At 48.2% G+C, this 25,135-nt stretch overlaps 1 protein-coding gene across 1 annotated transcript in view; it reads right to left on the reverse strand.

The window, feature by feature from the left end:
* The window catches only part of Trap1 (TNF receptor associated protein 1), a 67,297-nt gene extending 45,359 nt beyond the window's left edge, over positions 1 to 21,938 (reverse strand). The window contains exon 1 of the mRNA XM_050182384.3: positions 21,583 to 21,938. Within this exon, the coding sequence (XP_050038341.1) occupies positions 21,583 to 21,813 (231 nt within the window). The 5' untranslated portion in view covers positions 21,814 to 21,938. The remainder of the gene's footprint in view (positions 1 to 21,582) is intronic.
* Between the last annotated feature and the right edge of the window lie 3,197 nt (positions 21,939 to 25,135).

Here is a 25,135-nt window from a genome sequence, read left to right on the forward strand (position 1 = left end):
AAATGCTAATAACAGCATCGATAATGCTGGAGGCAACGTTTATAAGGAGGTTGGTTTATTCTTAAAGCCGTATGAACTGGGTATACTGATTTAAAGGGAGCTTTGAGGCAAGTTCTATACTCCAATTTTTCTGCCACATGATCAGATGCTTTACTTCGTGCGTCTGGTCTAATATTGCATGTGACACATCCCTTTGCGTGTGGCTTATTAAGCGAAAGCCTTAGACCTCTATTTCAAGGTCCCGTTGTGAGCTACAGAAAATATCACATGACCGAAGGAAGGAGGGAAGCGAACCAAAGCATGTGCAGCCACGTATAAGAGATGATTAATGATTAGCAAAGTAATGATTGATTAGTGATTGGATTAAGATGAATTCACGTGTATTAAGGAGGATTAAGGTGGATTAAAGTCAATGAAGGTGCATTAGGGTGAATGAAGATGGATTAAGGTGCATAAAAGAGAACTAGGTTGGATTAAGGTCGATGAGGTTAATTAGGGTGGATGAAGGTGCGTTGATGTGCATTGAGGATGATTATAGTGGATTATGGTGGATTAAAGTGCATGAAGAAGGATAATGGTGGATTACGAGGGATTAAGGTGCATTAAAGAGGATTATGGTGGGCTAGGGTGGATTAAAGTTAATGAGGAAGCATTACGGTTGATTAAGGAGGATTAAAGTGCATTAAGGAGGGTTAGAGTAGATTAAGGTCGGTGAAGGTGGATTAGGGTGCATTAAGGAGGACTTTCGTGGATTATGGTGGATTAAAGTGAATGAAGGAGGATTGAGGTCGATGAATGTGCTTTAGGAGGATTATGGTAGACTAATCAGTCTGAATATTCAATGAACCCCAATTCACCTTAGTCCACCTTAATGCTCCTTCATCCACCTTAATACAAACTCCTACATCGCCCCTAACGCAACTTAGTCTACCCTATACGGTTTTAATCCTCCTTTATCAACCCTATTCCATCATAATCCACCTTAATCCTTATTCACGCACTTTAATCCCACTTAATCCTGCTTAATGGTCCCAATCCACCACGACACTGGCACAATGGGCCACGACACTGCCACAATGGTTCGGCGCTCACCAACTGCTTTTCTACAGATGCTGCTGCTGCCAGTCCTGGGACAGTGGCTGTCGCTGCCTGCAGTACAGCCGACTGATACCCATGCTGACGAACAGCGCATGAGTACGGTGGATTGCATGGACAACCTGCCAATCTGCCGCGACTTATCGAGTCTGCTGCATCACCCGCTGCCGATCCTGGACAATTTCATGCTGCTCGTCGGACAACATGGGACGGCAATATCTACAGCGCCTCCTCAAAGGCGCGCCCATTTGGACGAAGCTTCGGGCCACGACACTGTCACAATGGTTCGGCGCTCACCAACTGCTTTTCTACAGGTCTGTTACTATCAAACTCACTGTTACCGTAGCAATAATGTTTGTCTTCTGGCGGTGTCGTGGCCACCCAACCATTTCAAACGGTCTTGCACTGCTCTTGTTTATGTTTTGCGACTGTTGCATTTGAGTGGGAATGTTGAGGAAAACCCCGGACCTATGACAAAGGCTCAAGAAGAGAAGTTAGATGGTGTGGCCGAGGCTGTAAAGCGTCTTGAAGCCAGCAACGCAAGTCTTCTCGAATCAATAATGAAAGTTCTAAATATGCATGCAGAACTCAAAACAGACCTCGAAAGCTTAACCAAACGTGTGCAGGAATTGGAAAACAAATTAGAATCTGCTCTATCTGTTCATGCCCCAACATCTCTCGATAGTGGCTTTTCTAGCATCATTAACAAAATTGATAACCTAGAAAACCAGTCGCGTAGATCAAATGTTTTGTTTTATGGTGTTACCGATACTAACGAATCCAAAAGCTGGGAAAGTTCAGAGCGACTTGTGCATGAGTTCTGCCGTGATAAGCTTGGTGTCACTGTAACTTCCATTGCTAGGGCACACCGTGTGGGCCGTTTTTCGACTGTAAAAGAACGCCCCTTTATAGCTAAGTTCTTCAACAATAAAGAACTTGAGGCTATTTTAAGTAATGGCAGCAAGCTGAGGGACACAGGTTTCAGCATAGGACACGACTATTCCCAAGCCGTTCGTGATAAACGCCGGAAACTTCTGCAGTTCTCTCGATCAATAAAAAAACAAGGTGACTGTGTGTGCCTAACGTTCGACAAGCTGCATATCAATAATGACACCTATGTGTGGGATGTCGCGGGTAACCATGCTGTGCCAGTTCATCATCCCACCACAGTATGACATGTGCCGGCTGATAAGTCATCTACAGAATCTACGTCATTTTTGCCCAATGTGTGTCATTATTAAAAAAAAAAATACCAATTTCCTGTTCACAAACATCAGAAGTGTTCTTTCCAAAACTGTCGCCCTTTCTTCGCTCGTAGATTCTACGTGTGTTTCACTTCTAGTATTGACTGAAACTTGGCTGGACGATACCGTTCCAGATGATTACATTCTTCTGAGTGAATCTGAATTTTCCTTTTTCCGGTGTGACAGAATAAATATAAAAGGAGGAGGTGTCCTTATAGCCACAAAGAAACAATTATCTGCTGTTCCCCTCGCTGTTGATACTTTCCTCGAGTGTGTATTAATATGGTGTAAATTTGTAGTTACTGATGTTATTATTGGTGTTTTCTACCGGCCGCCCGATATGTCTGATGGATTCTCGGGTGAATTCCATAGAATACTCAGCAACTTACATGTGCGTTTTCCTAACTCTATTTTCCTCGCATTTGGCGATTTTAATTTTCCAAGCATTGAATGGCCCACTCTGTGTTAATTCCAGTGATAAAGAAGCCCACACCTTTCTTCATTCCTGCTTACATTTTTCTTTTGCTCAAGTTATTACTAGTCCTACCCGTCGCTCAGCTACCACGGCAAATATCCTTGATCTTGTCCTAACAAATAACCCGGACGCTCTTTCTGATATACTGCATTTAAATGGTTTATCCGATCACGACATTATCACCGGATGCATCACGCATCCATTTACTGAAAAGAAAACTACCATTAAGCGAATTCATTGCTACAATCGCGCAAATTTTGAGATGATCAACTCGGAACTACACACTTTCTCTGAGAACTTCTTGGATCAGTATTCATCACGCTCAATCTAACTAAACTGGCTGTCATTCAAAACCACCTTGTCTCACCTTGTTGATAAGTATGTGCCAATCATCACCATCCGACATGATAAAAATTCACCTTGGTTCACACATCGTCTTCGTCGTCTTAATAATAAGAAAAAACGTTTGTACCGCCAAGCAATGACCACACGTCTCCTGTCATCATGGAACAAGTACAAAAATTGTGATAAAGAGTATCAGTCCCTGCTTAGAACAACCCGTCGTAATTTCTTCACTCAAGACCTGTTTACTATGTTAACCAATAATTCTCATAGATTCTGGCGCATTATCAATCCGAGTTCCTATCCTGATATAGTACTAATTAATGCTGACGGACAACCAGTCACTGAAACTGAGTGTTCGCAGCTTCTGAATAATGCATTTTCATCAGTATTCACCAATGAAGATATAACTTCTTCGCCTATATTAGAGCCATTGCCTAACATTTCCATGCCAGAAATTGTCATCAGTGATTCTGGTATTCTTGCCCTGTTGAATAACCTCAAAACTACTACTAGCTCTGATCACCTTGGTTTAAAAATGCTTCTTTAAACATTTTTCAAGTGTTATCAGCCCTGTTTTCACAATCATTATCATCTGGCATTATTCCTCATGACTGGCGAATAGCTAAAGTAATACCAATATTTAAATCAGAGGATCACTCTGTCCCACTTAACTATCGTCCTATCTCATTAACTAGCAACATATCTAAACTTCTCGAGCACGTCATACACACACAAGTCATCAACTACCTAGAAGACCATGATATCATCTTCAAGTACCAGCACGGTTTTCGCAGGGGTTATTCATGCGACACTCAGCTCGCCGGTTTTACTAACAATATATTTTCCGCATTTAACGAAGGATTTCAAGTTAACGCAGTGTTTCCTGACTTCTCTAAAGCTTTTGATCACGTTCCTCATCACAGGCTTCTAATCAAATTAACACACTTAAATATTCACCCAAACGTTCTTGCATGGATTAAAGATTTTCTCTCCAACAGACAACACTTTACCTGTGCTAATGGCTGTAACTCTTCTTCTGTTCCTTTAACATCTGAGTCCCCCAGGGCAGCGTCCTCGGTCCCCTACTTTTCTTAATTTTTATTAATGACCTACCCAAATGTGTCTCATCTCGAATTCAATTATTCGCAGATGATTGTGTTATATATCATAATATTTGTAATGACGCTGACCGACTTTCCTTACAAACTGATCTCGATGCGGTGACCGCTTGGTGCTCTTCGTGGTTAATGTCTTTAAATACGTCTAAAGCCAAGCTAATGTCATTTACCAACCATTCCACTCGACTTCCTACCACCTACTTTCTCAATAATGCTAGAGTAGAACTTGCGCCAACTTACAAGTATCTTGACCTTCATCTTCAGTCTGACTTAACTTGGCATTACCATATTAACACCGGCTTAGCATCAGCTAACCGAGCACTCGGTCTTCTTAAGCGTAACCTCAAGCACGCACCCTCACACTTAAAAAAACTTGCTTATATCACGCTGATCCGGCCAAAAATTGAATATGCTCCTGCCATATGGGATCCCGATCAAGCATACATAATCAACAACATTGAATCTCTGCAAAACCGTGCTGTTCGCTTCATCTTTTCCGATTATCCACGCTTCACCAGCGTCACATCGTTAAAACAATGTGCCGAGTTGGTATCACTATCACGTCGACGCCAGTTTGCTCGCCTAACCTTATTTCAAAAACTTTATCACCATCCCACGCTTCACGATGACTTCTTTTCACCACCCCCTGCAGTTTTCCCGCGCCGTGACCACGCTAACAAAGTCAAACGCATAATCTGCCGCTCATCGCTCTACGCAAAATCATTTATTCCTCACACAATAACAGAATGGAATAACCTACCATCACGCACAGCTAGTGAAGTTAACTTACCATCTTTCCAAACTTTGTTGCAAGAAAACGGTTAGTGGTAGCAGATTAGATATTACTTATGGTTGTATGCACATATTAACATATTATGTAAGATGTTCTTGTGTTTTCATGATTAAGTGCATATGCCCCTTGTTCATATCTATTTATTTTTTTGTGTGTGTGTATGTTTATTTGATGTAGTTTTATTTCTTCTGTATATTTCATGTTTGTGCCCCCCCCCTATGTAATACCCTCGTGTGAGGGCCCTTGGAGTAATGTAAATTTTAAAAAAATAAATAAAAATAGAAATACACCCTAATCCGCCTCTATCAAACCTAATCCAGCTCCATGGTCCCTAATCCATATTAATCTACCCTATTCCATCTAAATCGGTCTTATCAACCCAAATTCACCTTAATCCACATTAATCGACCTTAATCTTCCTTTATCCACCTTAATCCTCCCTAATCCTTGTTCATGCACCCTAATCCACCCCAATCGGTCTTAATACCCTTTCATCAGCGCTCCACCTTAATCCACCATAATCTGCCTTAATCCTCCTCCACGCACCTTAATCCTTTGTAATGCACTCTAATCCACCTTAACCTTCTTTAATACACTCTAATCAACCTTAATCCTCCCTAATCCCCCTTATGTCAACCACTAATGATTCATGAATTAACTTGGGTAATCATTCTCTTATACAGGGGTGGACATGCTTTGGGTCCCCTCAGGCCTTCCTTGGCTCACGTGATACTTCCAGTTTACAACGCGACCTTGAAACAAAGATCTAAAGGCTTTTGCCTTAAAACTTAAAAAAAAAAGCTCAATTTTGACTAGTTAACGCTCATCACCTACAATACTATGGGTATGCTTGCCCCTAATTTTTTCAGGGTGCAAAGCAGAATCAATAATACTGCACTTCCGACTGAATAACGACAGTTAGCGACGTGCGAAGTGATGGAGCCGCCCCAGAATATTGCTACGCAACAGCTGCCACAGTGTGGCTGCACTGAGGAGAAGGAAGACGACGTGGCCACCGCTTGATATAGCGTCGCCATCATTGCCACCGTTTGTCTACGTGTAAATATATTGTAAATAGACTCGTACGTCAGCTACACGTAACATTAATTTGGTGGAGGTGGACGTTCCCCGTACCCGTCATGGAGCTTCGCAGCGGTCGCAACGGCGACAGTGCAACTTCGGCTCCTGCTGGCGGCACTTCATCTACGCAACCGTCTCCGCCTGCAGCCCCGACCTACGTCGCCATTTCCCCACCTCGGGATCCTGGTGTTTTCAACGGAGTCGACAGTCCTGATGTTGACGACTGGCTCCGCTTATACGAACGTGTCAGCACCAGTCACAGGTGGGATTCGACTTTTATGCTCGCGAACGTTCTTTTCTACCTCGACAGAGCTCCACTTGCATGGTTCCAGACTCACGAAGAGGAGATCTCGAGCTGGGATCTCTTCAAAGAGAAGCTCCGCGACCTTTTTGGCAATCCCTTCGGACGTCAAGTCAATGCCAAGAAAGCCCTAGCCACAGGTGTACAGACGTCGACCGAGTCCTACGTGTCCTACATTCTCGACGTCTTGGCCCTTTGTGCCAAGGCTGACCCGACCATGTCTGAGGACGATAAGGTAAATCACGTCCTCAAACGGATTGCTGACGACGCCTTCAATTTACTGGTGTTTACCAACGTCACAAGCATCGATACTATCCTCAAGGAGTGCCGCCGTCTTGAGCATGCTAAAAGCCGCCGGGTATCCCAGCACATCACGCGACTCCCCAACACAGCTGCTGCGTCATCCTGTGACGACCTCTTCCACCAGCCGTCGCGATGTGACAACTTGACCCGCATTATTCGTCGTGAGGTCGAAGCGACACAACCGGCGGCCCCTTCATTTCCGTCACCTGATCATTGTCCGGTGACAATCTCCTTGATCCAGGCCATCGTCCGTCAAGAGTTATCCAACGTCGGCCTGCACTCCATTCGTTCCGCATGCTCGGAACCTCTCTCTCCACGCACGGCCCCACCGCACCCTTCTTACTCTTATGGACAGTGCAACCCCTCTGAATGGCGAACCGTGGACGACAAGCCGATCTGTTTTAACTGCCGACGCATTGGACATGTCGCTCGCCACTGCCGCAGCCGCTGGACTTCCCCGACATGCTATTCTCCTAATTACCAACCTCGCCCCTCTAGTGCGTCCTTTTCCTTCGCCCCTTCTATGCCCACCCCATCATCTGACCCTGCGACGCCTTTGACACGACCCCGCTACTCCCGCTCGCCTTCTCCCTCCCGTCGTCAATCTCGCTCGCCGTGCTCCTTCTCCTACCTACTCGCCGCACCCCCGACCGGAAAAACTAGACAGCGCAGCTTCTGGAGATGAAGCTGCAAAGACGACATTGGCTCAAAATCCTCGCTTCACCTTACCGACGAACAAGAATCTTTTGGACGTTCTCGTCGACAATGTGCCTGTGTGCGCGTTGATTGACACCGGGGCGCATGTGTCCATTATGAGTGCTGCTCTTCGCCGTCGGCTCAAGAAAGTTCTGACGCCTGCCCCGAACCGATTTGTACAAGTCGCCGACGGAGGGACGGTCGCTATTGTTGGCATGTGCTCTGCGCGACTCACTATTGCTGATAGACAGACCGTCGTTCCCTTCACCGTCATCGAGCATTGCCCTCATGAACTCATTCTCGGTCTGGATTTTCTTGCCCATCATTCTGCCCTCATTGACTGTTCGGCCGGTTCACTTCGCCTCGACTTGCCTCTTTTTGCCGACCCTGTGGACCCGCCTCCCAGCCATCTGAGCTGCATAGATTTTATTTTATTCGCCTACCACCTCACTCTATGACACACGTAGACTTGTTGTCCTCACCTGCTGTACCTGACAGCAATTACGTGGCCGCACCGATTCCGGCCGTTATGCTTACACATGGTGCTATCGTGCCGCACACTGTGCTGAAAATTACTGGCAACCGCACCTGCCTTCCACTCGTCAATTTCGCGCTAACCGCGCAAGTTCTGCCTCAGGGGATCTCCTTGGCTATATTTCGCGCTTTGCAGGATGATGAGGTCGAGCCATTCACAGTGGAAGATCGTTACAGCTCAGCCCATACCGTGACGTCATCGCACAGTACTGACGTCGACATTAAGAAGATGGTCTCCTCTGACCTTCCACCTGCTCAAGCTGCAGCCCTTTGCCGCGTTCTTCAAGGCTATCGCGACATTTTTTACTTTGACAATCGACCCTTAGGTCAAACGTCCGTCGTGACCCATCGCATAAACACTGGCGATGCGAACCCTATTCACCGACGTCCATATCGTGTTTCTGCATCAGAACGAGCTGTTATCCAACAGGAAGTCAAAAAGATGCTTGCAAAGGACATTATCGAGCCTTTCTGTAGTCCCTGGGCTTCTCCCATCATACTTGTCAAAAAGAAGGATGGAACGTGGAGTTTTTGTGTGGATTATCGCCACCTGAACAAAATTACAAAAAAGGACGTGTACCCTTTGCCACGTATTGATGACACTCTAGACTGCCTGTACGGTGCCACTTATTTTTCTTCTATCGACTTACGGTCCGGATACTGGCAGATATCCGTCGACGACATGGACAGAGAGAAGACTGCATTTGTTACCCCTGACGGCCTTTATCAGTTCAAGGTGATGCCTTTCAGTCTCTGTAACGCGCCCACCACCTTCGAATGAATGATGGACTCTGCTTCAGGGGTTCAAGTGGTCCACCTGTTTGTGCTATCTGGACGACGTCATCGTTTATTCACCCACATTTGACACGCATCTAGACCGCCTTTCAGCGATTCTTGACGTGTTCCGCCACGCCGGTCTCCAGTTGAACTCGTCAAAATGTCACTTCGCTCGCCGCCAAATCACCGTCCTTGGACACCTCGTGGACGCCAGAGGCGTGCGACCTGACCCGGACAAAATTCGCGCCGTTACGAACTTTCCTGTCCCGAAGTCTACCAAGGACGTTCGTAGTTTCGTAGGGCTGTGCTCATATTTCTGACGCTTTGTGAAGGATTTTGTGACCATCGCCCGTCCCCTTACCGACCTCTTGAAGAAAGACGCCCTATTTTCTTGGGGACCTGACCATGCCGCATCTTTTTCGCAGCTCACTACTCTCCTTACCACGCCTATAATTCTGGCCTATGTTGACCCATCTGCTTCAACGGAAGTTCGAACTGATGCCAGTGGTCATGGCATAGGAGCAGTATTAGCACAACACCAGCGTGGACATGATCGCGTTATAGCCTATGCCAGCCGACTTCTATCACCCGCCGAGCGCAATTATTCAATCACAGAGCGCAAGTACCTCGCTCTTGTGTGGGCTGTTGCCAAGTTTCGTCCATACTTGTATGAACGCCCCTTCTGTGTCATCACTGATCACCACGCGCTCTGCTGGCTATCCTCGCTCAAGAACCCCACGGGACGACTCGCTCGCTGGGCATTACGCCTGCAAGAATATACCTTCTCCGTGGTATACAAGACCGGACGCTTGCACCAGGATGCCGATTGTTTGTCCCGCTACCCCTTCGACGACCCGGCTGATGTGGACACCATCACTTGCGTTTTCTCTGTGTCCCAGTTGCTCGAAATCGGCAATGAGCAACGCCGCGATCCTTCATTATGAGCCCTCATCGACCATCTGGAGTCAACGCCTGGCGACTCCTCTCTCCGGATGTTTCTCCTTAAGGAATGGACACTATACCGCCGCAATCTCGATCCACACGGCCATGACCTTCTGCTGGTAATTCCATCACACCTGCGTTCGACTGTCCTCCAACAACTTCACGACGCTCCCGTGGCTGGACACTTGGGCGTCTCGCGCACATACGACCGTGTTCATCGTCGATTCTTTTGGCCGGGTTTCGCCCGCTCCGTGCGGCGCTACGTTGCCGCTTGTGAGCCCTGTCAGCGCCGGAAGAAGCCCTCCACACCTCCAGCCGATCGACATCCCACCGGAACCCTTTTTCCGTGTTGGTCTGGACCTTCTTGGACCGTTTCCTCTCTCGGGCTCCGGAAATTAATGGGTCGCCATCGCTACTGATTATGCTACGCGGTACGCAATCACCAGAGCCCTCCCGACAAGTTGTGCTACTGACGTTGCTGACTTTCTGCTCTATGACATCATTTTAGTGCACGGTGCCCCGCGCCAGTTACTCACTGACCGTGGCCGCAGCTTTCTGTCGGCAGTCGTCGAGGACATCCTCCGCTCCTGCTCGACTAAGCACCAAGTTCAGCACATCCTACCACCCACTGACCAACGGCCTCACGGAGCGCCTTAACCGGACCATCACCGACATGCTATCCAAGTACGTCGCGACCGACCACCACGACTGGGATCTTCACTTACCATATGTGACGTTCGCGTATAATTCATCGCGTCACGACATTGCCGGCTATTCACCATTCTATCTCCTATATGGCCGAGAACCCGCGTTGCCCTTGGACACTTTGTTGCCCTCGGCCACACGTTCAACCACTGAATACGCCCGCGACGCGATCGCACACGCCGACCACGCGCACCAGCTCGCCCGCACCCGTCTCGAGGCCTCGCAGGAGCATCAGAGATGCCTCTATGATTGCCACCATCGCGACGTACAATTTACTCCGGTTTCTCTGGTGCTTCTCTGGTCCCCCATTCGACGTGTGGGACTCTCCGAAAAGCTGCTGTCGCGCTACACTGGCCCATACCGTGTGGTTCGACAAGTGACCGATGTCACGTATGAAGTCATCCCCGCCAGCCTCTCAGCGTCATCGTCGGCTGCAAGTGACATCGTTCACGTGGCGAGACTAAAGCCATATCACACACCTTTCGCCGCGGATGTGTAGATTAAGCACCGGGACGGCGCTTCTACTGCCGGGGGTGATGCTACGCAACAGCTGCCACAGTGTGGCTGCACTGAGGAGAAGGAAGACGACGTGGCCACCGCTTGATATAGCGTCGGCATCATTGCCACTGTTTGTCTACGTGTAAATATATTGTAAATAGACTTGTACGTCAGCTACACGCAATAATATTAAGCATACTGAGGACAACCGCAACAAAAACGCTGGTGAGCAGACCGGAAGAATGAAAAAAAAAAATGCAGCATTACTGGATGCTTTGCTAAGAGCTATAAGAAAGACTCCTCAGCTCGCAAACAACGCTGTTCTTTGTCGGAACAAAGTTGTTTCGGCCAATGTCATGCAGCCACTGCTTCCTACGCAAGACGTCTCGCTTTCGTTGTGGTATCATAAAAATAGCATAACCATCTTCAGGCTTCTTGTTGAAGTTAGATGCGCAACAGCCCGGCATAGCGCTAGCACATAGACCAGAAACACTGCGCACAACGTTCGCTACGCCGAGCTAAAGCGCCGAGCCAGCCGTGCTCAGGAGGAAAATGGCGCGAACGAAAAAGAAAAACACAAGCAAAACTCAAGATCCGCGTGTTTCCAAGGGCAACGGCAGGAAGACCAATCGTCGTGCAGAAAAACGGGGGCAAAACTGGTTGCCGCGGGGAAACGCGCAAGGGGCGAGGAGGAGGCGAGGAGGTCGCGCGGTGGCGGCAGAGTTCAAAGAGTGTTGCTACTTTCAAATTATCAAGGGACTTTACCTCAGCACACTGAAATTGTTCTGAGGCTAAATTTGAGAATAAGAATTGGAAGTGCCTTGATGCCAGCACTAACTTCTCCAAATATGTTAACATAGTTTTTGACATTAGGCTTATGCAAGACCTCTTACAAGTACTTCATGTACCAACATGCGTACAGGGCGATTTCATGTCAGTATTAAACCTTGTGTTCCTTAACCGCATTTTCTTTGAATACACTGTAGAAGTAGGACAAGATCTCTTTGGTCATGAACGTGTGTGCGCATCTTCAACTCCAACCAAAATAAATTTTGGTTAGAGTTTCCTTCCTCTTTAATTCCCTTTTAAGAGTTGAAATAAGTGGTCAACGTTCCCACCTTGAACATTAGGGGTGGTTTCCAGTTCTAAAATGTGGAAAAATGAACTTTACCAACTGGATAAGGAAAATTACAAAGTCTATAAACACAGCAACATTATGCACAAGAACTGTGCAGTTTGTTACTGCTTGCAAAAAGGTAATACGAATGGTTTTTTTTTAATGCCGTTTTAGAGAGCAGTGGACTACACACCAACATATTTCAGGTTCAGGCAGTCAACTTTGGGAGCCAAGTGACCGATCATAGCCATGTGACATCACTTCCAGTCATCATCATCAACCTATTTTAAGTCTGCTGCAGGACGAAGGCCTCTCCCTCCAATCTCAAATGACCCCTGTGCTACACCAATGGATTCCAACTTGCACCTGCGAATTTCTTAATTTCATCACCCCACCTAATCTTTTGCCATCCTCGACAGCTTTTCTCTTCTCTTGGCACCCATTCTGTAACCCTAAAGGTCCACCAGTTACATAACCTACGCATTACATGACATGCCCAGCTCCATTACTTTCTCTTAATGTCGATTAAAATATCGGCTATGCCTCTTTACTCTCTTATCCACACCACTCTCTTCCTGTCCCTTAATGTTACGCCTATCATTCTTTGTGCCATCGCTCTTTGTGCGGTTTTACCTTGTTTTCGTGCTTCTTTGTCAGACTCCAAGTTTCTGCCCCATATGTTAGCACCGGTAGAATGCATTGCTTGTACAACTTCCCTTTTTTTTACAGGCTTGGAGTGGCGCCTGACATCGGCTAAAATGCCGAGAGCCAGTGGTGCTATACTAATCAAATTAGGAAGGCCCAGTAAGCTTCAACAAAGTCACTCCCTCACCAGAACAGAAATTGGCTTCCCTGGTGCAGCGTTCAGTCACTACCTCCCTCATGACTGCTACAATTAACCTATGGCCCTCAGTCCCCAGCAGCTGCAGAGCATCTGACCAAGGTGACGTTTACCTAGGACAATTACTCACAGGGGACCCTGATCATAAGAAGGAATTTTACAGAATTAAATTGGGTTGAAGCGCATACGGCCGACATACTCAGATCCTTATGGGAAGCTTACCATTATCACTGCCAGTGTGTTCACAAAAATCGCCAACTATGCAAGCAGTCCATCACAACAGAACAGCTGCCATTCTCATTGCGTTGCCCCAGCCAAGCGTAGCAAAGCAGAAGAACAGGTCATAAAAGCGACACCAACGGTCAATCTTCGAACGAGAGTTGGTGGGGGCGGCTCCCATACAAGACAATTATCTGCGGAGCTCTTGAGTTCCTGTACTTCATAGTGCAGAGATTAGTTGAATTGAATAGACCTATTATTAAAGCGAAAGCATTATGTGTCCCACAAGGCAGAAAATTTGGCGTGAACGAGCGATGGTAGCAAAAATGGCCGACAGTGCAAAGAGCAAAACATGTCAGAAAATGCTCAGATTGACATCGAATTTCTCGGGGAGGTCCCTATAAACAAAGTAAATTAGTGGCCTTGAAAAGAAAATTTGGTACATTTGGGTCTGAGTGGGAATTAAGCCTGGACCCGTGGGGAGCGAGACGAGCACACTTCCCCGACGCCATGGCAGCTCCATGGCGGTTCCGGCTGACTAAAGATATGCCTAGTGTGTGCGTCACTGGGCATGCGACAGTGCAGCCAATGAAGAGGTGTCAGCGCCACATCATGAGTGTAAAGCGAGGGTGCTGCCTCCCGCGCATCGCTTGCAAGTCAGATTTCATCGGTGCTGAGCCCACTGCGATGGACTCGCAGTAGACCACGAGTGTATAAAATGGGCATGCTGCTTCTTGCACGTCAGTTGGTCTTCGGATTTCATCGGTGCTGTCTCTACTGCGATCGACTTTGACACGTCTACCTCAGTGGCAGCTGTGAAACATGTAGATGATGAAGAAGGTGACAGAATCACAACAGACCTACCATTAGACATCAAGGATCGCATAGCTTGAAATAAAATTCATCGTTCTGCAGCAAAATTTTCCGGTATGTGACCCAATCTTTTTTAGCCTATGGGAGACAGCACACACATACGGTAGCATATGTGCCGTATGTGCATGATGTCTCCCATAGGCTGAAAAAGATTGGGCGGCGTGCAGCGTACAGTCGTTTTCTCAGCCCCAGAAAAGTTGGCAAGGCTCTGTAGATGTGTAAATGCGCCTAAATCATGTCAGAGTTGTTGCTCTGTCGGGCGCAGAAAATGTTTTGCGACGTGCGCAACGAATATAGTTTACCAGATTCCCCTGCTTTGCAGCAGTAAATATGTTGGACAGACAGGCTGGTGCTTAAACGATCATTTAAGAGAGCACTATAACGACATTCATAACACTGTTCAAGGCCATTTGGGCATCTATTGCCGGGACTGCGGCAACGTCGGCTCCGTACCCCTTTTTGAAGATACAGAAGTTTTAGCGAGACACTGCTCACACAGGAAATTATACAAGCTGATTTCATGAGAAAACTGGGTAGTGTGTGCATTAGTGCACCCTCTACCCTCTATCGTGCTGACACCTAGTGAAGTCATGTATATCAATAGATAGAAATAGTAATGTGCATTTTTTTTTTGTGACCATGTTCTTAGTGCAATGACTTGCTGTTAGAACACCGCTTGTGACTGCTTCTCGTTTTCTGCGCATGCCCCCTCTTGTATATATACACATTATGTGGCAATGCAATAAAATATTGCTGGAAGTCAGTGCAGTGTGCGTCGCCTTTAGCAGTCCTTTTCCTTTGCGCTGTACGTTGTTTTTATCATGACTTGTTGAAAGCCCAGTGCGGAGAGCAAGCGCACACCAATCTGTGCTCGGAAATGCGAGCCCAAGCACGTAGCGAGCTGCGCCAATCCAATGCAGAAAACAGAGTAGGAGGGGGAGCGCAGCGCCACCAACTTGTGACCACGACCTACTGGAATTTCAGACCTGCACATATATCCGGCTTTTATGGGAGCCACTTGCGCCCACTCTCGTTCAACCGTTGGTGTCGCTTTTATAACCTGTTTGTCTGCTACTCTACAGTTGACTGGTGCGGCGTTGTAATTAGTACGGTGGCTGTTGTGTTGTGACAACTGCTTGCCTAGTTTATGATTTTTGCAAACACCGCAACAGTGATGTCACAAGGCTTTGATCGGTCACTTGGCTCCAAAAGTTGACTGCCCGAACCTGAAAAATGTCGGTGTGTACAGTCCGCTCCTCTCTAAAATAGGGTTAAATAGCCGCTCCTATTCCATTTTTCAGGCAGTAGCAAACCGCACATATCTTGTACACCTTGTCACATTGTTTATAGAGTTCATAAAGTACACAACAGTTTCACTGTACACGTTGCAAACTTCGCTTCTGCGCTCTTTAGAAACTGGAAACCACCGTAATGTTCAACGACAGAACAATTACCACTCATTTTAACTCTTAAAAGTTTTCCATGAATGCGTCGTGAGTTCTAAAAGAGAATTACGCATACAGCTTCACTGCACACATTTCTTTCGCACCACCGTTATTCTGCCACCGTACCACGCAGGAAAGCTAGCTTTGCAGTTTGAAAAGAGTTCCGTGACACAAGGCCTGCAGTGCAGCACGTTTTAAAGCACTGAGCTTGCTTTTGCAAGCATTTTACTGATCTGGATATCAAACAACATTAAAAACAATCTATGCTCACCTTTCCTTGAAACTGACTCGACCAATTCATTGCACATGTCGAGCGCAGGACTTGTGAATACTTTTACCAGACCCTCTGCATTTCACTACGGCATACAGCAGTAATTCCTAATGTCATCTACGACATTAGGCTATCTGTGATCAACTCAAAAAAGCTAGATTATCCTATGCATCCTCTAAAACAATTTTTCCTGTCTTTTACTAGTGTTACATAGGAAGGCGCAGACGAAAAGCTATATACAAGTATATTTACAAGGCAATACACCGCACTTGGCCAAGAGGCAAAAGCCCGTGCTAGCCTCTAATCGTCGTCGTTGCCTTCACACTGCTTGCCTTTTCGCTATCGCAAATACTGTTCCGTAGCACTACCCCCGGCAGCAAAAGCGCCATCCCGGAGCAACTAAAGGCCGCACTCGGAAGCAGTGTAGTAGGCCTTGAGCCTACTGACGTGCACGACATCACTAGATGCCAGAGTAGAGGACGAGGTTGAACTCACAGGAGCAATTTCGTACGTCACAGGTGTCACCTGGCGCAGCACGCGGTAGGGCCCTGTGTATCGCAAAAGGAGCTTTTCTGAAAATCCGACGTGACGAGAGGGCGACCACAGGAGCACGAGCGTACCAGGTGTACTGTAACTGTAACTGTACCAGGTAACTGTACGTCATGGTGGCGGGCGTTGTACTGATGCTGCTGAGTGGTTTGCGAGGCCTAAAGAGCATGGGCAAGCTGGCGTGCATGGTCGGCTAGGGCGACGGCATCGTGCACATACTTGCTTGTTGAGATCGCAGCAGGAGGAAGTGCCGTGTCTAGAAGCAAGGTAGGTTCGCGACCGTACAGTAGGTAAAATGGAGAAAATCCGGCGGTGTCGTGCCGGGAAGAATTGTACGCAAATGTCACGTAAGGAAGGGCAATGTCCCAGTCGTGGTGGTCTTTCGAAACGTACTTGGACAGCATATCGGTAAGAGTACGGTTTAACCGCTCTGTCAGGCCATTGGTTTCAGGCTGGTACGAGGTAGTCAGTTTGTGTTGAATGGAGCAGGAACGCACAATGTCAGCGATAACTTTCGAGAAGAAGTTTCGACCACGGTCAGTAAGCAGCTGTTGTGGGGCGTCGTGAAGTAAGATAATGTCACGCAAGAGAAAGTCCCCATCGTCAGTGGCGCAATTGGTAAGGAAAGCCCGCGTGATAGTGTATCGGGTGGTGTAATCAGTTGCGACGGCTACCCATTTGTTCCCAGAGGATGACGTGGGAAAGGGACCGAAGAGGTCTAATCCAACACAAAAGAACGGTTCCACAGGGACGGTGATCGGCTGGAGATGACCGGCACGTAGCACCTGAGGTGTTTTCCGATGCTGGCAGGGATCACAGGCAGCAACATAGCGTCGGAAGGAGCGAGCGAGACCAGACCAATAGAAGCGGCGGTGGACGCGGTCGTACATGCGGGTTACCCCAAGATGTCCTGCAGTGGGTGCATCACACATCTCAAAGAGCACAGTCTGTCATAGATGTTTTGGCACGACAAGATCAGATCCGTCAGGGAGGAAGTTCCTTCGGTAAAGAATGCCGTCCTGGAGGGCATATAGGCGAATGGATGCGTCGGTAGGTGTAGAGCGCAGACACTCAATGAGTGCTCGCAGCGACAGGTCTCGGCACTGCTCATCAGCGATGTTAGCGAAGGCAGACACAGAGTAAATGCCATTGGCGGTACTACTGTAGGCGTCGTCAGGCCCGTCTACTGGGCAGCGAGACAGGCAGTCAGCGTCCTTGTGTAGCCGGCCAGATTTGTAGGTGACAGAAAATGAATATTCTTGGAGGCATAAGGCCCAGCGACCAAGTCTTCCTGTAGGATCTTTCAGTGAGCATAACCAGCAAAGCGCTTGATGGTCTGTGACTACGGAAAAGGGTCGGCCATATAAGTATGGGCGGAACTTCGCAACCGCCCAAACTAAGGCCGGACACTCACGCTCAGTTGCGCTTCGAGGGTGAGAGGAGCCTGCTGGCGTAAGCGATAACACGGTCATTGCCGCGCTGGCATTGTGCCAGTACTGCGGCAATTCTGTGACCGCTGGCATCAGTACGGACTTCGGTAGGCGCATAAGGATTGAAATGGGCCAGAATGGGAGGCGTTGTGAGAAGGTCGATTAGATGCGAGAATGCAGAGGCCTCGTTAAAGCCCCACTGGAAAGGGGGCATCTTTTTTCAAAAGCTCAGTTAGTGGTGGTGCTATGGTCATGAAATTGCTCACGAAACAGCGGAAGTACGAACAAAGGCCGATGGAGCTGCGCACATCCTTGACACACTTCGGAACAGGGGAGTGCGTAACAGCATAAATCTTGCCTGGGTCCGGTTGCACTCCGTTCGCGTCAACGTTCGCGCCCAAGGACGCTAATCTGGTGACGGCTGAATTGGTACTTCGATGCGTTCAGTTGCAGACCGGCTCAATGAAAAACGTCCAGGACTGCTGAGAGGCGCTCGAGGTGCATAGCAAACGTTGGAGAGAATACTATAACGTCGTCCAAGTAGCATAGGCACGTGGACCATTTGAAACCGTGAAGAAGGGAGTCCATCATGCATTCAAAAGTGGCAGGAACGTTACATAGACCGAACGGCATCACTTTGAATTGATAAAGACCGTCGGGTGTTACAAAAGCAGTCTTCTCACAGTCGAGATCGTCCACGGCAATCTGCCAATAGCCAGAGCGAAGGTCAATAGAGGAGAAGTAGCGAACACCGTCGAGGCAGTCAAGGGCATCATCAATCCGAGCTAGGGGATACACGTCCTTTTTGGTAAGCCGATAATCCACGCAAAAGCGCCATAAGCCATCCTTCTTCTTTTTACCAGTACAACAGGTAACGCCCATGGAGTACATGACGGTTCAATAATGTTCTTGGCAAGAATTTTGCAAACTTCTGAGTACTTGACGCTCAGCCGGTGACACTCGATACCGGCGGCGATGAATAGGAGGGGCATCGCCGGTATTAATGCGATGTTTAACAGCTGTAGTTTGGGCCAAAGGACAATCATTAAAGTCAAAGATATCATGGTAGGAAAACAGAACGCGGTAGAGCTCACGAGCATGCTCGGACGGCATGTCGGGCGCAATCATTTCCTGTACGTCGGCGATGGTACATGTTGCCGACTGTGATGGTAGAGCAGGATCGGCTGAATTGTCCACTGCAATAGATGCTACTGAGTGATCCTCGAATGAGCAAATCTGGGCCAGAGACATCCCGCGTGGCAGCACTTGTGTCGTCAAGCCAAAATTGACCACTGGCAGGCAGACGCAATTTGCCGTAATAGATAAAACTGTATGAGGTACTGTGATCCTGTGTTTAAGGAGGACATCTTGCATAGGAGCCGCGATGTAGTGACCATCAGGCACTGGTGGGGATGACGCTAAGTCAACGTAAGTCAGTGCCAAAGGTGGCAAGCAAACGAAGTCGACGGAACTGAGGCGACTGGGGTGTGGTTCAACGGGATCCAGAACAGGCAGGTCAAGGCGGAAAGTACTGGTGGAACAATCGATGAGAGCAGAACGTGCGGAGAGGAAGTCTATGCTGAGGATGATGTCGTGGGGACAGTGGGCAATGACTGAATAACACGATAGTGGAGCGATCGGCGAAGGAGACGCGGGCGGCACACATACTAGTTACGGGGGCTGTTCCGCCATCGGCGGCACGGACAACAGGCGTCGTGGCGGGCGTGATAATTTTATTGAGCCGGTTACGAAGGTCAGCGCTCATTACGGACAAATGCACCCAAGTGCCTCTAAAAGCAGATACAGAAACACCGTCAACTTGCACGTGAAGAAGGTTCAGATGAGTGGGCAACGTCAGTAGATGATTTGGCGGCGTAGGGAGCAATGCAGCGTCAGCTCGAGGCACTGCATCGTCTAGTTTTCTGGCTGGGAGCGGCGTCCGAAGGGAGTCGGCGAAAAGGAGCAACGGGGCAGGGGAGAGCGAGATTGTGGTCGTTGGGGCGAAGGCGAATGAGAATAGGGGCGGTTTGGCGCAGGAGAATCAGTGGCGGCATTATCGGAGCGTGCGGCATAGGGACGAGAAGGGCCACCTGAGGGGTGAGAGTACGCGGTATAAGTAGACTGGGTCGGGGAACTCCAGTGACTGCGACAGTGCCAAGAAATGTGCCCGATTCGACGGCAATGTAAACAAATGGGCTTGTCAGCAGTGCGCCATTCAGATGGGTTGTGGAAATGTGGTGGGTAATAAGATGCGGGACGGGGCAGAGTCGAAGAAGATGGGTGGGTATCACGACGATGGGCCGAGCAGATGGTGTGAAGACCTATGTTTGCAAACTCCTGGCGGACAACTGCCTGGATCAGGGAAACCGTGACTGCAGGTGCGTTGGAGGAGCTGGAGCCGGACAGGAGGCCTCGATCTCACGCTGGACGATCCTGGTAACATCGCCAGTGTTGTTGGGATGAGGAACGTTGGCACAGGAGGATGTCGCTGGCGTGTTGGGCAGATGGGCAAGCTGCTGGTTGATACGTCGGCTTTTAGCGAGTTCTAGGCGGCGGCACTCTTTTATAACTGCATCCACGGTCGCCACATTGTTGAAAACGAGCAAGTTGAAGGCGTCATCGGCAATGCCTTTGAGGATGTGGGAAACCTTGTCGGACTCAATCATGTGTGCGTCAACTTTGCCGCACAGAACCAAGACGTCCTGAATGTACGTGACGTAGGGCTCCATTGATGTCTGCACACGGCCGGATAACACCTTCTGCGCGACAAGTCGGTGACCGTAGGGGTTGCCGAACAAGTCTCGGAGCTTTTGCTCAAGCGAATCCCAACTCGTGAGCCCATCTTTGTGTGTCCGAAACCAAACTCGAGGTGTGCCACCGAGGTAAAATACTATGTTGGCGAGCACGATAGTAGGGTCCCACCGATTTTGCAGCTGACGTGTTCGTACAGGCTGATCCAGTCCTCGACATCTTCCCCATCTTTGCCCGAGAATACGCCAGGATCACGGAGAGCAGGGAGAGTGATATAGGTCGTCGAAGTGGCAGCAGGTGTCGGAGGTGGCTGAGTCGAGTTGTCATCGCCGGGAGCCACAAAGGAAGGCTCGATGTACCGTCTACTGCGAAGCTCCGTGACGAGTTACAGGGAACGTCCACCTCCACCAGATATGTTACATAGGAAGACGCAGATGAAAAGCTATATACAAGTATATTTACAAGGTAATATGCCGCACTTGGCCAAGAGGCAATAGCCTGTGCTAGCCTCCAATCGTCATCGTCTTCACACTGCTCGCCTCTTGGTTATCGCAAATACTGTTCCGTAGCACTAGAAAAGGCAAATACATGCCGTCTAGAATTGCCGCTACTACCTATGCTCATTGTTTACCTTCCTTGCAACGCTCTTCCTCCTCTAATTTCCCTGTTCAAACGCAAAGCATTTGCAAATTGTGTTCTTTTTATATTTGTGAAATTATTCATTTACCATGAATACAAGCACTTTGTGCCTACCGAAATGGCCGCACAAACGCTGAACAGATCGGAGAAGCAGACGACAGTGAACAGGCTATAAGTAGCGCCACTCTGCTCGTACGTTCTGTTCCTAGCGGCAAAAGGGGCGAACTAGACCAGGCGTGCTGGTGTAAGGAGATCTGTACAGGTCTGTAGTGCAGTAGGTCGTGCTTATGACACTAAGCACAGCGTGGCAGTGTTCCCACTGGGGGATCACGTGAACTATCTTTCATCGCACGTCATGTAGAGCGGGCATGGAGCGACAGCAGCATCCAGCAAATAGCAGCAACAGGTATAAATGACTGGGAATGTAGAGCCACTTCCATGCACTGCAGATCGACAAGAAAAGCAATTTAGAAATGCCAGTGTAAACAACCCTAATGGTATCGTGCAGAACAGTTGACCTCTACGCAGAGGGGACTCTTACCTTAATGATAGTGTGTTCCTTAGACTCCGGCTGCGTCGAGTAAGGCCGTAAAGCCCATAATACAGGACGCCATCGTTGCTGCCTCCCTTCCAACAGCAATCGAGCCGCCGCCGTGTTGCCGAGGCGACGCGGCGTGCTCCAGAGTAGCCGCTGCTGGATGCCGGCAGCACCTACGGTAGAACGACCAGCCGCAGCTAATAGCAGACGCGAGCACACTTCTCTATGCACCATCGCTAAAATCGCCAGTAAAAGCTCTTCCTAAACTGCCGACAGTTGCTCAGCTACTGTGTGGTAATGGCACGCGTACCTCACGTGCTTCTACCACTGATGCGCGCCACCATGTTGTCATATGTTGTCACCACGACCTACTCAACTCCAGACCTGCACAGATCTCCCTCCTCCAGCACGCCTGGTCTAGTTCGCCCATTTTGCCGCTAGGGAAAGAACGTACGAGCAGAGTGGCGCTAGTTGTAACCTGTTCGCTGTCGTCTGCTCCTGCGATTTGTTCAGTGCTTGTCTTGCCATTTCGGCAGGCACAAAGCGCTTATATTGGCGGTAAGCGAATAAATTCACAAGAAAACATATTTGCGAATGCTTTGCGCTTCAATAGTGAAACTATAAGAGGAGGAGCGGTGCAAGAAATGTAAACAACGAGCATAGGTGGCAGCTGTAATGCTAGATCGACGGCATAAATTTCCCTTTCCTAACATCCGTAAGAGAATGGAAAAATTGTTTAAAAAGATTCATAGTATAATCTAGCTTTTTTAGTTGATTACAGATAGCCTAATGTCGTAGATGGCATTATGATTTACTGCTGTGTGCCGTAGTGAAAGGCAGATGATTAAGTCCTCCGCCCGATATGTGCAATAGGCTGATCGATTCTGTTTCAAGGGAAGGTGAGCATATCTTGTTTTTAATGTCGTTGGATGTCTAGCTCAGTAGAAAGCTTGCAAAAAATTAAGCGATCCCAGGGCTTTAAAATGTATTGCACTGCAGGCCTTAAATCGTGTCACGGAACTCTTCAAACTGTAAAGCTAGCTTTTCTGCGTGGTACAGCGGTAGCATAACGGTGGTGCTTAAGATACGTACGCAGTGAAGCTGTGTGCGTAATTCACTTTTTGAACTCAGGACGCATTCACGGACAACTTTAACAGTTAAAATGAGCGGTAATCGTTCTGTCGTCGAACGTTACAGTGGTTTCAAGCTCCTAAAGAGCGCAGAAGCGAATTCTACAATGTGTACAATGAAACTGTTATAATCGTTGTTAATAAACTGTTAATCGTTGCCAACTCTACACACAATGTGATTTGTAATAATCTGCTTGAAAAGGGCAATAGGAGCGGCTATTTAACGCTATTTTAGAGAGCAGCGGACTACACGTATACGCTCCGACATTTTTTAGGTTCGGGCAGTCAACTTCTGGAGCAAAGTGACCAATCAAAGAATTGTGACATCACTGTCACTGTGTTAGCAAAAATCATCAACTAGACAAGCAGTTCGTCACAACACAACAGCTGTCGTACTAATTACAACGCCGCACAGCCGCCCGCCGCGTAGCAGACAGATGGATGGGTGGATGGATGTTATGAGCGTCCCCTTTGGAACGGGAGGGTGGGTTGCGCCACTAAGCTCTTGCTATAGCACTCTAAGAACAGTTTACACCCTTTGGCTTGCCCCTTCTGCCACACAAAAATAATCGTCATCTGCCTTGATGCGTTTCCTTTCTTTATCGCTGCGAGCCCGGAACTTTCCAGTAACGAACGGCACGCGCGTTATCAGCATAGAACAGTTTACAGCCTTCGTCACTGGAAAGTTCCGGGCTTGCAGCGATAAAGAAAGGAAACGCATCAAGGCAGATGACGATTATTTTTGTGTGGCAGAAGGGGCAAGCCAAAGGGTGTAAACTGTTCTTAGAGTGTACTATGCTGCCTAATGTCCTACCTAGGTTAATCCACGAAAAAAACAACACTACGAACTACCACGTCCAAACTTTCTGATCCCCTATTGCGAATTGTGCTTTTGTACGTCTCCGTCTTTGGTCGTTTCCCTACTTTTCTTCCACCAATCCTCTGATCCCCTATTGCGAATTGTGCTTTTGTACGTTTCCATCTTTTGTCGTTTCCCTACTTTTCTTGCACCAATCCTCCAATAGGTGGCATTCCCATGCATACCACTAAAGTCCCTCAATCTCCCAAAGTAGCGCCATTCGCTTCCCTCCTCCTCCGTTCGGCGCGGCCTCGACGGTGGCGCCGCCGGTGGTGGGCCTGCTGTAGCAGACGACGGCTAACACGCTACGGCAGGAAATCCGCAGAAAAGTTCGTTCGAGCCCTGCGGAGCAGTTTTTTCTATCGAGATCTTTCTTCGTCAGTCGGTAACTGGCCTTTAGAATTTCGTGTTAGACTTGCGAAGGAAATAGCGAAAATGACCATTATTCAAGGCGTATTTAAGGCGTAAAGCGCGCGACGTTGAGAGTTCGTATTGCTGAAACACGACGCAAGCACGCGGTGTACTCAAACACGCGCGTAATTACCAAAGTTTCAGGTGTTGACAGCGTGAAAGTATGTGTACGTGTTTTCGTAGGTTCATTCACGTACCTGCAGGACACTTTTTTTCTGTCACGCGTGAGAGATTCCGGCTGTGTGCGGTCAGCAATGCCTGGCAACAGGGCCGTTTTTTCATTGCGGGGTGCTTTGGTAATCGTGACGATATATTGTTTTTTTTTTTACAAGTACTGCTCCAGGAGGGCACATGTAATGGCTAACAGAGGCCTCTGAAGAGCACGTAACATTACACTAATGCAGGCGTCGCAGGGAGTGTTCGCATACAAAATTGTCTGCCCGCGATCTTATACCCCCTTGGCATGCACAGGCTTCGGCGAGCCCCATCCAGCGCTGGTTCTAGCTTTGGTGTTCCCGTTGCCGCTTTGGTGCCCTGGAGGCGCCGTCAATAATACGAAATAATGACAAGTTGTTACACTAGTAAATAAAATTTATTGAAGAAATACAATCGCGCCGAGGCGCCAACTTCTAAAGCAGCGCTAGCGCGCGGGTATTATGAAACGCCAACGAGGAATTTACCGGCCCACGTACGACTCTACGATCAAAGTGCACGTTAAACATCCCCAGGCGAGCTAGATAAAGTTATCCGGAACCATCCACTACGACCTCCATCCTAGCCTTAGTCGCTTCGGAACGTTAAAAACATTAATCACCACAAACCAAATCTATACATGCGGGCGTACATTCGAAGCTAAAAGACTGCATCGTAAGTCATAGTGAGCCTTGCAATAGCGTCGAGAATGTGCTAACTTCTGGTGGAGCTCAAAACACACCCTGAATAAAGTCGCTTTTATGTCACAGGCCAGCTTCAGATGCGTGCATTTCACCGCAAGACGATACTAGATGAAACAAAGAGAGCACATTCGAAAAAAGAAAGTCAAACGACGCGCTAAAAACCACGCAGAGCATGAACACCCACTTTGTCGAAGCGGAAGGCGTGAACTAGGCTCCAAATAAGAGGTTGTGAGTAGCCGTGGCCCTTACTTCACTAAGCC

Source organism: Dermacentor andersoni, chromosome 7 (assembly GCF_023375885.2).
Source record: "Dermacentor andersoni chromosome 7, qqDerAnde1_hic_scaffold, whole genome shotgun sequence".
In the NCBI taxonomy this organism is placed as follows: domain Eukaryota; kingdom Metazoa; phylum Arthropoda; class Arachnida; order Ixodida; family Ixodidae; genus Dermacentor; species Dermacentor andersoni.